This window comes from Nyctibius grandis, chromosome 1 (assembly GCF_013368605.1).
Source record: "Nyctibius grandis isolate bNycGra1 chromosome 1, bNycGra1.pri, whole genome shotgun sequence".
Lineage (NCBI taxonomy): Eukaryota > Metazoa > Chordata > Aves > Nyctibiiformes > Nyctibiidae > Nyctibius > Nyctibius grandis.
Window position 1 is genome coordinate 130,498,164 of NC_090658.1, and position 14,346 is coordinate 130,512,509.

General features: G+C 57.3%; 1 protein-coding gene across 1 annotated transcript; it reads left to right on the forward strand.

The window, feature by feature from the left end:
* Positions 1–4,331: 4,331 nt before the first annotated feature.
* Positions 4,332–9,075, forward strand: SOX7 (SRY-box transcription factor 7). Its single transcript, XM_068403998.1, has 2 exons — positions 4,332–4,557; positions 6,536–9,075. Exons 1-2 carry the CDS (start codon positions 4,332–4,334, stop codon positions 7,432–7,434), a joined length of 1,125 nt encoding a protein of 374 aa, XP_068260099.1. The 3' UTR covers positions 7,435–9,075.
* The last annotated feature ends 5,271 nt before the right edge of the window (positions 9,076–14,346 follow it).

The window sequence follows — 14,346 nt, forward strand, 5'->3', positions numbered from 1 at the left end:
TCTTCTCAGCAAGGATCATTAGCCATTGGAAGGGGCTGCCCAGGGAGGTGGTGGAGTCACCATCTCTGGAGGTGTTTAAGAAAAGACTGGCCATGGCACTTAGTGCCATGGTCTAGTTGCCATGGTGGTGTCAGGGCAATGGATGGACTCGATGATCCCAGAGGGCTCTTCCAACCTCATTGATTCTGTGACCCAGGGAGGATGGGTGGTGGGCAAGGTTGGTTTTTCTGCCTCGGTGGGCAAAGCAGGTGGGAGCTGCACCGCTGAGAGCCGGCTCTTCTGCTGGGAACCCCCAGCTGCCTCTGCAAAACCTGCCCCTGGGAGACGAGAGTTTCGTCAATAATTAAGGAACATGTGAATATTGAGCTAATTTAGGATCTGCGCTTTCTCAACACATTTTAATGTCTCTGAAGCAGGGAGGGGGATTATTTGGTGAAAATAGACCCATCGTTTGCAAGCCGAGGATGACGCCAGATGTCGGATCCACACCAAAAATTGATATTTTTAAAGAGTGGGGATGGTCTCACCTACACAGTGCAAAATCCAAGTCCGGTCACAGATTTTCTGCATCACCCATGGGAGCTGCTGCCACCGTTCCCCATCCGTGAAAAGGGGGAGAACAAAGCTGCCTTCCACCCTTTGTCTGCTCGGTCTATTTTAGCTTGTAGCTTTTAGCCGTAATTTCCCTGCTCTCAAAGCCCTGGGAGAGCTCCGCTCCTTCCCGTGCCCCAGATACAGGTGAGCGTTGCACCAGAATCGGGAAGGTAAGCATAAAAGGAAAGATGAGTTTTTCCAGACTGCTGCTAATTACCCTGATACGGTCGCAATTAAAAGGTGGCATTTTCACATGGCCCCAGCTGCCTTTATGTAACGCAGAGCTTCCTACAGGACAGGTTTAACCAGCATTTTAAGTCGGGTGCAGAATGAAACCCATCTTACTAATGCGATCAGAATGCCAGGTGCTAAAGGAGAAGGGGAAGGGAAAAAAAAAGTGTTTATTTTTGTTTGCACTCGAAATGCAGCGTGGGGGCCCCTCGGAAGGTGCTGTCTTACAGCGTGGGAGAAAATCCTAAACGAGAAATATTTTGCAGTATTTTTGTCCTGCGACCTCACGGGAAGACCCAGCGTGTGTTTCGGGGGGGTTCTGAAAAGCCACCTGAGTTTACCCCTGCAGTACCTGGGGGGGAATCAAGCGGTGTTACCCCCATGATGCAGAGGGAATAGCGAAGGGCCCCGCACTTCAAGAAGGATGTTGAGGTGTTGGAGCGAGTCCAGAGGAGGGCGACCAAGCTGGTGAAGGGTCTGGAGGGTCTGACCTACGAGGAACGGCTGAGGGAGCTGGGGGTGTTTAGGCTGGAGAAGAGGAGGCTCAGAGGTGACCTTATTGCAGTCTACAACTACCTGAAGGGAGGTTGTAGTGGAGTGGGAGTCGGCCTCTTCTCCCAGGCAACCAGCGATAGGACAAGAGGACACAGCCTCAAGCTGTGCCAGGGGAGGTTCAGGTTGGACATTAGGAAGAATTTCTTCTCAGCAAGGGTCATTAGCCATTGGAAGGGGCTGCCCAGGGAGGTGGTGGAGTCCCCATCTCTGGAGGTGTTTAAAAAAAGACTGGACATGGCACTTAGTGCCATGGTCTAGTCGACAGGGTGGTGTCAGGGCAATGGTTGGACTCGATGATCCCCGAGGTCTCTTCCAACCTGACTGATTGATTGATTGAAGACCAGGAAAACCGGGTGAGTTGCTCCAAGAGCCTCCAGGCATCTGCAGCAGAGGCACGAGGTGGATGCAGGTCCTGTCCCTGCTCAGCGCTTTATCCTCGCCCCAGCCTTTCATAGAATCATAGGATCGTCTTGGAAAGGACCTTTATGATCATCAAGTCCAACCATTAACCCAGCACTTTCCTCCCATCCTGCACACCCCAGCTTGGGAGCGCAGTGCAGGACGGAGGCACTGCCGTGTGTCGTGTAAAAGGGATCGAGTGGAATTCATCTGTTCCTTTTCTTTTCCCTGGAGGGGATATGTTGTGCTAGCACTACAAAAAATTTTCTGGCCTCCAGGGCCTCGAGAGTAGAGGTGGTTTTTATAGTAATGATGATATTCAGGCCCTGTGCATCCCGAGGATTAAAAAATAACACTGAGTGGTGTAACACCATATTCAAAATAAAACCTTGCAACTTTGGGCAGTCTCTTTTTCAGTGCACTTCAACCCCTACTAAAGGGAAATCAAAAAATAAAAGGATGTTACGGGTTTTCTTCCCAGCCTCTCGCTGCCAACCTCTGCAGCAACTCCCGTCCGCAAAATGCACCCAGGAGACCCGTTCGGAGCAGGACGGAGGGTTTGGCATCCTCTCTCCCTGCCCCATCCCTGCACTTCAAGGCGTGAGACGGGACTTGAGGAGAGAGCCGGAGCCCGCTGTGCAAAGCCGGGGACGGCACGGGCTGTCCCCAAAACACAGATGAAAGGCAGTTGCGATGTGCCGGCCTCCATGTGTGTGTGTGTGTGTGTGTGTGTAAAGGGTTTATAAATCTGTCCTGAGACCAGGAAATCTCCTGCGCCTTTTAGATTTAAGAGAAGTTGCCTTCCTGTTGTATTCCCAGATAACGCAGCTCTGATCAAGCCCACTTGTAAATAGCTTAATAGATTTAATCAGTTCCTTTGGAAAATGCTGTTGCTTCCGCAGGGTTTTAATTCGGTCCCGGGGAAAAGCTCAGAAGAGGCGGTTGCTGCAAGCGAAGTCGACAGCTTCCACCCCTCCAGCCCCCCGAATCGCCGTAACCCACGAGAAACCAGAACCGCGGGGATCCCGCTGCAGGAGGGAAGACCAGGAAACCCAGGCGGATCCTGAACCCCGCAGAGCTCCCATTTACACACCGCCCTCTCCATCACTCGTCATCTGACAAGAGTCAATAGGAACACCCAGGCATGTGGGAAATCGCCGCCGACCTGCGCAAACACCCCGGCTCAGGATCCGCGCTGGGTTTTTCCCCTCCGCGCAGGGGTTAGATGGGGCAGCGGCCGCCAGCCCGAGGAAATGCCTTCCCATGCGGTGCCCCGGCCCCGGCGGCTTTCTGGCAACACGGAGAGGAAATCCACAATCAGTCAAAGCGGAGCCGCTGCGGCCCTGCAGCCCATGTCAGGGGGTCAGAATCATAAAGGAATCGAGCGACTAAATATATTCCTCAGGGCAGGTAGCAGGGATGAGCTGAGCAAGGGGGTCCGCCTGGGGAGTTTTGGTCCCATTGTCTTCCTGGAGATCCCTCGTCCTAGCTTGGGGAATGCTTCTCCGGGGTGACTTTCCTGCCCTCATGAGCACCAAACTGGGTTAGTGGGAAATAGCGTTGCGTGACGGTGGTGCTTCCATCCCAGCCAGGCTGGGGTGGCTTTGCAGGATGAGGCAGCGAGAAAAAAGGCCACAAAGAATCCAACCGGCCCTTTGCCTCCCAGTGTCCCAGGGATGGGCAGTGGGGACCAAGCAGGGATGTTGCAGCCCCTCTGGGCTGTGCCCAGCCCCATCCCTGCCCCTGTGACCCCTGCAATGCTCACTCAGGAGCCCAACCAGGGTGGACAAGCAGGTTCATTGCCTCCCAGTTTCCCTCCCATACGAGGGGACCTGGGAATTTGGGTGCCAAACCCACGTGGGGTGGCAAAGCACAGCCAGGACTAGTGGTTAAAGCAGGGGATGGGGGGGAAAAGGGGTACCCACCTGCGGGACCCGTGCCTTGATTTCCCCTTGCAAACAGCCACACTGCAGCTTGGGGAGGGGGCTGGAGGGGAGGAACCTTTTGCACCCCTATGGGCACCTCCCTTTGGGGGCCATTTTCCTTTTCTTTCCAGGCCACCTCAAAAAAAAATCTCAGTGCCCTCATGTCCCCTCTCTGCATTTCCCCCAGCCTTGAAGTTTTCGGGGCTCGGAGGTGCGGGGGGCAGCAGGGGGGCCGTGCAGGGGTGGCAGGGCCGTTTCCAACTCCCTCCTCAGCCTTTCAATGGGCAAAATAATAAAAAAATAATAATAATAAAAGAGGAGGGGGGCGGGAAGCAGAAGAGGGGGCGTTGAGGGGTGTTGCCCCCCTCTTTGCTTCCCTGGGGGGTGCCGGGCAGAGGGTGGGGAGAAGTTTTCTTCTGAGCCGGGGCTCAGGAGTTTGCAAACAAGGAGGAGCAGCGAGTACCTTCGGTGTCATTGGAGGAGGGTTGGGTTGTTTTTTTTTTTTTCCAAGGAGCTCATAAATACGAGGGAGGTCGGGCGGGAGGCTGGGAGTGCGCGGGGACCCCGAGGGCAGCGCAGCGGGCGGGGAGCGGGGCCGGGAGCGGGGGGGGGGTGCGGGGCCGGGCCATGGCTGCGCTGCTGGGCACCTACCCCTGGCCGGAGCGGCTGGAGGGGGACACGGGCGAGGGGCTGCCACCAGGGCCACCCCCCCGGTGTCCTCCGGGGGAGAAAAGCTCCGAGAGCCGCATCCGGCGGCCCATGAACGCGTTCATGGTGTGGGCGAAGGACGAGAGGAAGCGGCTGGCGGTGCAGAACCCCGACCTGCACAACGCGGAGCTCAGCAAGATGCTCGGTGAGGAGCGGGGGGTGCGGGGCTTCGGGGGGGCGACCAGGGGCGGGGGGTGGCCGTGCATCCATCTCCGGGGGGCTGCCCTTGCTCCGAGTGGGGCACCCTGCGGTGCGTGCACCCACCCGGGCATCCCATGGGGTGCAGACCCCATCCGGATCCAGTACCCCGGGGTGGGCACCCCTGAACCCACCGGGGCATCCCATGGGGTGCAGAACCCATCTGGATCCAGTATCCCGGGGTGGGCACCCATGCACCCACCTGGGCATGCCATGGAGTGCAAACCCTACCCGGATCCAGTACCCCAGGGTGGGCACCCCAGAACCCACCCAGGCATCCCATGGGGTGCAGAACCCATCTGGATCCAGTACCCATCTGGATCCAGTACCCCGGGGTGGGCACCCGTGCATCCCATGGGGTGCAAACCCTGTATTGATCCGATACCCCAGGGTGGGCACCCATGCACCCGTCAGCCATCCCTGTCACCCCGTGGGGTGCAAGCCCTTCCCGGGTCTGGCACCGGCACCCTGGGGTGCTTGCATCCTCCCGGCCACCCCATGGGATACAGACAGGTCTGGCACACATGGGTGGGCACCCCTACACCCACATGGCCATGCTACAGGGTGCAAAGCCTGATGGGGTCCTGCACCCCAAGGAGCAGGCACCCACGCACCCACCATGCCACCCTGCAACCCCATGGGGTGCAAACCCCGATGGTGACCCACACTCCGGGTGCATGCACCCACCCCGCCACCCCTCAGGGTGCAAAGCCTGATGGTGTCCCGCACCCCAGGGCACGGACACCCATGTGCACACCCCGCCACCTCTCAGGTGCAAACCCTGCTGGGGTGCAAACTCCTCGTGCCGCCCGTGCTAGGGATCCCTGGGTGCTGTGCAAGGAGGGACACCCAAATTTTCCTGGCCTGTCTTTGCTGTCCCATTTTGTCCCCAAACTCACTAGGCCACCCCAATATTGTGTGGCTGGAGGGTGTGTGTATGTTTCTGCCGTTTCTTTTCAGGGATCACAACCCATTTTGAATACACATTTGTTTCCCACTCCCCATCCACTGTTTCCCCCTCCTCCCAACCCCCATTTTTTTTATGGGAAACCAAGAGGGCAAACAGAAATAACCAGCCCAGAGCCCAGACAGCCTGAGAAACAGCTGCCCAAATTGCAACACAGCTTTGCTGTCCAGCCTCTTACCCAAAGTTTGTGTTTCCCTGGACAGTTTTGTGGTGTTTTCTTTGGTGGTTTGGGTTTTCTCCTCGCTGCTTTGCCATGCAGCATCTCAGCTTATGAATGTTATTTCTGCTGTCTCTCTGGCAATGGGGAGGCATCAAACGCTTCGATCCGTATCCTCATTTCTCTCCCTACCCTGAGGAACAGCCTGGGGTAGCCTCCATGGTGGGCTACAACCCCCCCCCTCCCCTGCCCTGGCGCTGCTTCGCTGTCCTGTGTTGTGGGGACACTTTGTGTATCTCAAACAGGGAGCAGCAAGGTCGTGGCACCCGGGTCTCCATATGCCCCAGTGCGAGTCCTGGCAGGGCATGGGCTGGGACACATCCAGGGACGCCACGTCCTGACCCCCTGCTCAGCCAGGCGTGGCCTCGGCCGTCCCCACTTGGCAGCTCCGTCCCGCAGAGGCATTGCAAGAGCCAGCCATGGAGCTGGAGGAGTTTATTCACCCTGATTTATTTGCAGTGGGGCTCAGCTCACCCTGAACCCACCCTGTTTGGGGACTTGGGATGGGGGGGGAGTTGGTGGACCTACGGTGGCTTCAATACCCCCCTTCTTCGCCCTCCCGCTGCTGTCTCGTCCTCCTGGGGGGTTTGCAGGCTGCGTCCCCCGTGTGTGCGGGCTCGGGCGTTGGGTTGTGCCTTGCCCTTGGGCTGTGAGCCCGCAAGCTTTGGGAGCAGCCCCCCGTCCCCCCCACCCCGACACAGCCGCCGCGGGCGCTCAGGGCAGTTTCGTTCTCTGTTTCAGGCAAGTCCTGGAAGGCTCTGAGCCTCTCGCAGAAGCGTCCCTACGTGGAGGAGGCCGAGCGGCTGCGGGTGAAGCACATGCAAGATTATCCCAACTACAAATACCGGCCGCGGCGGAAGAAGCAGGTCAAGCGGATCTGCAAGCGGGTGGACCCCGGGTTTTTGCTGGGCAGCCTGGCACGGGACCAGAACGCGGTGCCAGAGAAGCAGACCTGCAGCCGGGGCGGGGGGGAGAAAGAGGGGCCGGGTGAGTACCCCCCTCACCCGGGGCTGCCGTCCGTCCGGGGGTACCGGGAGGCCCCGGGCAGCGGCGGCAGCACCAGCGTGGACACCTACCCCTATGGGCTGCCCACCCCCCCCGAGATGTCTCCGCTGGATGCCATAGACCCCGAGCAGAGCTTCTTCTCCTCGCCCTGCCCCGAAGAGCATCACCGCTCCCACCTCGCCGGAGGCACCTACTCCCCGGAGTATGCGGGCAGCTCCCTCCCGTGCAACCACCACCCTCTCAGCCCCATGCCGCAGCCAACCACCTGCATGATCCCCCCGGCCTCCAGCTGCCCTCCCCTTCCTCCTCCTCCTCCTCCCAGCTACTACACACCTGCTTTCCCCTCCCTGCACCCCCCTAGCCTCCATGCCCACCTGGGCCAGCTCTCCCCACCACCTGACCACCACGGCTTTGACACCTTGGACCAGCTTAGCCAAGCCGAGCTCCTGGGGGAGATGGACCGCAATGAGTTCGACCAGTATCTCAACAACCCCAGCCATGGCGACCACCATGGCGGGGTCTTGGTCAACGGACACATCCCGGCGTCTGGCAGCTCCCACTCCTCCGAGACCAGCCTCATCTCCGTCCTCGCCGATGCCACGGCCACCTACTACAATAACTACAGCGTCTCCTAGACCCCCGTCCGGGGCCACCTGGACCGGCTGAGGAAGGACCCGACACAGTATTACGAGGCGTTGCTCCCCGGGGACATCGCTCAAGGTGACTGAGTCCGAACCACGAGGGACGTGGAGTCTCCTCGGTGGCGTAGGTAAAGGATTTTGGTCATCAGCTCAGCACCGGTGCAAAGCCTCGGGTGCCCTGCTCCGAATGGGGCTGGGGGGGGGGATTTCCCAATGCCAAAGCCCTTTGGCCAAAACCCTCTTCTGAAGCAGAGATGCTCCTGGGAGTGCGGGAAGGCTGCCCCCCACTTCGGGGCACCCCAAGCTCTGCTTTGGAGTTGGGAGGGCGGCAGCGTCCTGCAAATGGCAGATCTGAAGTCCTGGCAGGGGCAAAACACCCTGGAAGGGGAAAAGGCAGGGATGGGATAAAAGGGAAGACTGGTTGGGGGTGGAAGGGACCTCTAGAGATCATCCAGTCCAACCCCCTGCCCAAGCAGGGTCACCCAGAGCACGTTGCACAGGGTCGTGTCCAGGCGGGTTTTGAATATCTCCAGAGAAGGAGACTCCCCACCCTCCCTGGGCAGCCTGTGCCAGGGCTCTGCCACCCTCAAAGAAGGTGATTTTGGTGAAGGGACGCACAGGCTGCAGGCATGCTTTGCCCCGCTCTCGGCTCCCGGCGTCAGCATGGCTGCGGCCGCCCTAACCTGCCTGACCGCCCCGGTGGGGGTTAAACCCCCCCATCCCCCTGCCCTCAAACTATGAGTTGGGGGCTTCATCTCTTGGGAGACCCCAGAGGGAACAGGACACCAGGGCTGCTGCCGGGCTGGCCCCGGGGATGCCCAGCGGGGGGGCTGCAGCGGGGCAGAAGGAGGAGGAGGAGGGTAAGGCCAGGGCTTGGAAAGGCAGGACCTGGCCAGCGTCCACCCCGCCATGGCTTCCCCTTGGCCTCCCAGCAAGGCGGGGGCTCCTGGAGCTGCCCTCCCCGCTGGGCTGGGGACGGGCCCTGGGGCAAAGAGGTGATGTTGTAGCAGACACGTATTTTATCGAACACCCTTCGAAGGCTCCGCGTTTGGAGCCACGGTGCCCAGTGCCTCCTCTGACTCCGGCGTGTTATTGCTTGTAGTAAAGCTGTACATTGATTTATTCCTTCCATTACTCCTTCCCCTCGGATTTTGTATTGCTCAAGTTCTCTTCCTTTTCATAAAGATGAAGCTTTATTTTAAATCAGTTATATGACATTGATTAATCTTAGTGTTTACTCTATGGCACTTGGTAATGATTAGTTAGTAGCGTGGCCATGATTTTCTGGTTTCAGTCCCAAATGTGTATTAATAATAATTGCAAATAATACTTAAAAAAAAAAAACCAACACAACTTCACAGGTTTTTAAGCTAATACATTCCATCTTTTTTTTTTGTGTGACTCTATGCATTTTGAATGAGTGTAGATATGAGTTTGCATAAAATATTTAATTTAAATAAATATGTTTTTATACGATGATTGTTTTATGATTTAAATTGCTGTGGCTATTGAGAAAGTTTTCAAAACAGAAACATTTCCTGTGCGAGTGCTATTTTTTTAATTATTTTTTTTTGTTGGTGTTTTCAGCCAAACTTTTCTACTTCCATTTTTTTAAATAAAAAAGATCCGTGGTTATCTTTACAAATTGTGGATTGCTTTCTAATGAATCGACTCGAGGCATCACACGGGCGTACCTTCACTTCTCACGGTGTGTCTTAGGGACAGCGAGTCACTTTGGTGGCCTTGATCCCACTTTCGCCATCACATGGGTACAACCTTTCAATGCCAGGTCCTACGTAGATATTACAGTGAAAGCAAAGCTTTGCCTTCGGTGTGTTGATGAGCACAAAGGATTTTGCTTATTTATGGTGTGAGTGCCAGGGCCTGGAGCGTGGTTTTTATTCACATTTAAGGCTGTTTTTCACAGTTCATGCTGATGGATGAACATTTAAGGTGCTCCACAGTGCAAGGGCCATGTAAAGGGTCCTCAGTGCAAATGCAGATCAAGGCAATGAGGCCTCAGAAATGGACTGTGGGTCAAATTTGGGATGCTGCATGATGGGTGGTCTTGTAGGTGGATGTTGAGTGGTGGTCTTAGGCCATCAGTAGCAAAGAGAAAAGCTTAGACCTCCTTGTGGCCCGTGGACCAACATCACAGCCTACTCTTGCCAGACATAAAATTAAGCTGTGTCCTTGCAGTACTTGAGCTTGAGCCATGTGCACCTGCCAAAGCAGTGTCCTCCTAGCTACGTCCTCCTGCTTGGCCCCAAAAAGCAGAGGAGCAACTTTCCTCATGCACTTTGTGATGCCTGCTTCTGTGTGTTGGCTGGAAGGGGTCTCCAGAGGTCACCCATCCCAACCCAAGGCAACCCAACCTAACCGGGCTGGCTTGCCTCCCATAAATGACTTACCTCTGACTCAGGGAGCCCACGGTCCCAGAAGGTGAGAGGCTGCATGAGTATTTGGGGAGTCACCAACATGCCCCTGTTCTGTGCTTATGGTCATCCTTTGTCCCCAACTCATAGCCCCCTGGAGACAGCCCTCCCGTCACACACACCGCCTACTCCTTTGCCCATTGCTAAGGCATCCAAACCCACCCTTGGCCACATGCAGGTGGTTTCCCTTTTAGGGGGGATGAAATGGACGCCTTTGGGTGTCCTGCTGGCACCATGGACTGTGGTGGCTCTCGCACCAGCACAGACAAGGGTGTGATGCCTGGTGTGGTGCCGAGATGGCCGGTGCAGCAGCCCGGCTGGGGCAGCATTGCTCTTCCAAAAGGATTTGTGAATCAGCCCAGTGGGGTGGAGGAAAGGAGATGCCATGAGCCTGTTTGGCCTCTCTGCCCAGCGGCGCTGACTCACATGGGACCACGCCAGGAGCAAGAGTGGGGCTGGAGAAGTCCTGCTCCTCCCACGTCCTGCTCTGCCCATGATCCCTGTGGTGCCCCAGGGCCAAGGGATGCTCACAGCCACTCAGCAGCACGTTAAAAATTGTTCATAACAGGGATTATGTGCATGTGTCCAAACCTGGATCTGCCTTTGAACCAGCAAATCCAGGGGGCTGCTCCCTTCCAAACAGGCTCTTGTCAGAGGGGCACCTGTCCCAGGGTGCTCTGCAAGTGGCCCTTTCTAACAGGTCTTCTGCAGGGACAGCTGAGAATGGTGTAATGAGTTTTCAAGCTGCCTTGGTGAGGAGGCAGAGAGCTCAGCCGTCCTGGTCCCCCAACAAGATCAGCTCTGGGTATTGCCACCAGCGTGCCTGATTCAGGTTGGTGCATTCGCCCCCCCAATGGGACCCTCTCTCTGGGACATTGTCTACTCTCTCCTATCCCATCACAGCCCCGAGCAGCGATGGAATTGACTGGAACACCTTGTGAGCCTCGTCCCTGCTTCCCTTCTTGAGACAGAGTCACATTCGCGGTTAGTGGAGGCCAAGCACACACCAACAGCTCCAGGCAATGCGTGTGGCGGTGGCCAGAGTCTGGTTTCCCCCGGGAAAGGAGTTTCTCCGTCCACCCCAGCCCCCAGCAGCCCGCCAGGCTGGGATGCATGGAGACACCCGTGAGCCGTGCTTGTCCCCACTTGCTCAACCTGGAGCCACGTGAGGAGAGGTGGGAGCGTGTCCCCGCGCTCTTTGCACGTCAGGAACAGCTACAGGCCCCAACCGGGAGCCGGGGCCCCCCGAGGGCGTTGGGAGCCGCAGCCAAGGCGAGGTGCGGCTCGCTGGGAGCCAGGGCTCGCCGGCCGGATCCGGGCACACACCCAGTGCCGGGAGCAGCTTCCACCTCCCAGGCAGGACACCGGCAGCTGAGATGAAATTCAGGAGTGGAGCCCTCCGCCCCTTCTCCGGCAGGGTGGAAAATGCACCGCTACGGGTTGCCCTCCACCCCACAGCGTGTTTTTGGCCTTGCTGCAGGGACCAGCCAGAAAATAAGTGGTGAACAGAGGTGGGAAGGAGGCTTTTTTGCTTGGAAAGCAGATGTCCCCGCAGAGGACTGGTGGCCATGGTGGTTTATGGATGTTGGGGGGTCTCCACCCCAAGTGGGAGTTGTTCTGCATCAGTCCTGGGCATGTTTCTCCTCCCTCACCATCCCGAACCCACGAGCCCAAGGCTGTCTCTGTTCACGCCAAGGAGTCTTGTGGTTTGTGGGTTGTTTTCTCCGGGCTGGGAACCAGCAGGAAGATCAAATCAGGGCTGCAGGAAGGGATAAAATGACCTCATGCCACGTTGGGGCTCCCGCTCAGGGGTGTCAGGTTGGCCCAGGCAAGGGTCTCTCCTTGCCAGGAGGTGACTGGGGTGTGAGTCGTCTGCCCCCGGTGTCCGGCGGCCCCAGCCAGCCCTTGGCCCCCGTAGCTGTGTGGGTCACAGTGCTGGGCGTTTGGAGCAGAGCTGAGGTCACCCTCCCGGATAGCGCTGGGATTCGGGCTGGCCGGGAGCTGCTGTGTGTGTCATGCCCTGGCCCTCCCACGATGGGCAATTTCCTTTGCATCCCTTGAGCAGGTGGTGGCTCCTCTCCATCCTCATTCCACCAGCCACAACTGCGCGTCCCAGTGCCACCGGGCAGGGGTAGACCCTGATGACAAGCACCACATGGCTGCTCCGTGCCTCAGTTTCCCTGTTTGTAAAATAGAGAACCTACTTCCTTCCCTCCCATCCTTTTTCGGACCAGCACTGGGACATGATCTTACCAAGACTGTGAACAGGACCAAGTGCTCGTGCTGCCGTTAGCACAAGGGGTCTCTACTCCATGCGAGGTTCAGGTTGGACATTAGGAAGAATCTCTTTTCAGAAAGGGTTATTAGACATTGGAAGGGGCTGCCCAGGGAGGTGGTGGAGTCACCATCTCTGGAGGTGTTTAAGAAAAGACTGGACATGGCACTTAGTGCCATGGTCTAGTTGACAGGGTGGTGTCAGGGCAATGGTTGGACTCGATGATCCCAGAGGTCTCTTCCAACCTGGTTGATTCTGTGATTCTGTGACTCTGGATGCTGAAATGAGCTGGGAGATGATTATTTTCCCTCCATCATTCTCAAAGCAGAAGGCAGGGGAAGGAAGTAGAGGCAGAGAAGGGGGCGAGGAGACTTGACTGAGGTCACCCTGCAAATCAGCAGCAGAGCCTAGGGGAGACCCTCGACACCACCAACTCCCAAAAATCCCCTTTTCCCCCCCATCAGCCCCTTTCTGCTCACGAGTAAACCCCTTCCCCCTCCATCCCTCTTTGCCCCCATCCCACCGCGGCTCCGAACCCCACCGCACCCCACCGGGTGCCACGCAGGGAGGACAGGATCAGGCCCTCCCTCCCGTCTCTCCAGAGGAGGGAATGAGACAAGCTGCTGAGTGGTTTCCTGCTCGGCACTGCCAATGGGAGCTGCTCGGGGTGCCGGGAGCAGGGGAGGATGTATCCGGAGCTGAGTGTTTCCTGGCAGATAAGGCCAGCCCCTCCTGCCGGATGTTATGAGTCCAGGTCCTACCTCCACGTTTCAAGCGAAGGGGCCGAGGAAAGGCTTGGATGTTTATGTCAAGGAAAAATAACTTCTCCCTCTGTGTACAATCCTCCGGCTCCCCCAGGGCTACGTGCAGGAGGGTAAATGCTGGGAATAGGAAAACAGGGGCAAGGGGATGGAGGTGGGTGATGGGGGAGAAGGGTTTGGCCGCAGGGCAGGAGGGCTGTGGGAAGGCTGGGCAGGCTGGGGTCTCTCCCTCCCCGCTGGGACTGGGGTGGGAGGGTGCCAAGGCAAAGGCAGGAGGAGCTGGGGTGATGACCCCAGGGCTGGATAGTGCAAGCTTGACCCTGTGTGCGCAGGCTCAGCATCAATCCAGAGTCACCTTGGTGGCAGCCCACTTGGCCAAATCCAGCACGTCATCTCTGGTGCCCACCTGGAGGAGTTCCAGCCCCCAGTAAGGACTTGATCAGAAGAGCCCCTTCCACCCAGGAGCTGAGGCCAGCCACACCAGCCTCCGTGGCTGAAGGTCCAGGGTTATCTCCTGCCCACCTCTGTCGTCCAGGGAGTCAGAGATGTTCAAAGAGGGAAGATGGTGAAAGAGTTGGGTCCGACAGCCCAGCAACACCCAGCTGGCTGGGGAGGAGGGAGAGGTTGTGCAGCGGGTATGGAGGGAATGAGACAAGCAGGGACCTTCTCCATCATTTTGCAATAAATATGTAAAACCCAGTGCTGGCCAGACCCTCGTCTTTTGAATGCAGCTTGTGTGCTCCTGCCACCCTTCTGGGACCATCCACAGGGCTCACGCCAAAACCTCTGCACTGCCTGAAGGCTAGTACCTGTTCAGGGTCACCTCTGGACACTGGAAGGAACACGGAGAGACCTGCACTAGGCTCACACTTGTCAAGAAACCAGGACACGGAAGATCCCCAGCCCTCAACCGCTACCATCCATCCTGTGAAATTACCAGTCCCCAGCACGGTGGTGCCCAGGCCAAAAAGTCCTGCTCCAACCCTGGGGTGGGGGTAGCAAGGACATCCACAGGGAAAGTTTGGATGCAACCACCTGGTTTGGATGTGGCGAGACCAACCCGGGGTCCTCAGGGCCAAACAGTTGAGTATGGCACTTTCAGAAAGTCTACAGACATTTTTTTTTGCTAGCACTGAGCAACTTCTGACCAGGAGTTTTGTCTTTGGCCTCAATACAGAGAAGTCTGATAATAGAGAAAATCTGTCTGTCTCACAGGTTAGCGAGAGCTGAGCTGCCTCCCCACCCCTGTTCACTCCTATTTCAATGCAAGAGGGACTACTGGGGGTCCCATCTCCAACCCAGTGGGGCAGAGAAAGGACTGGAGGACACCCTGAGAAGAAAGGACAGAGGGGGAAGCCCCTTCCCTTCCTCCTCCTCAGAGCTTGGGGAGCCCATGAGGGTCCCCACCAGCAGCTGAAGGACATGTGAGGAGCAT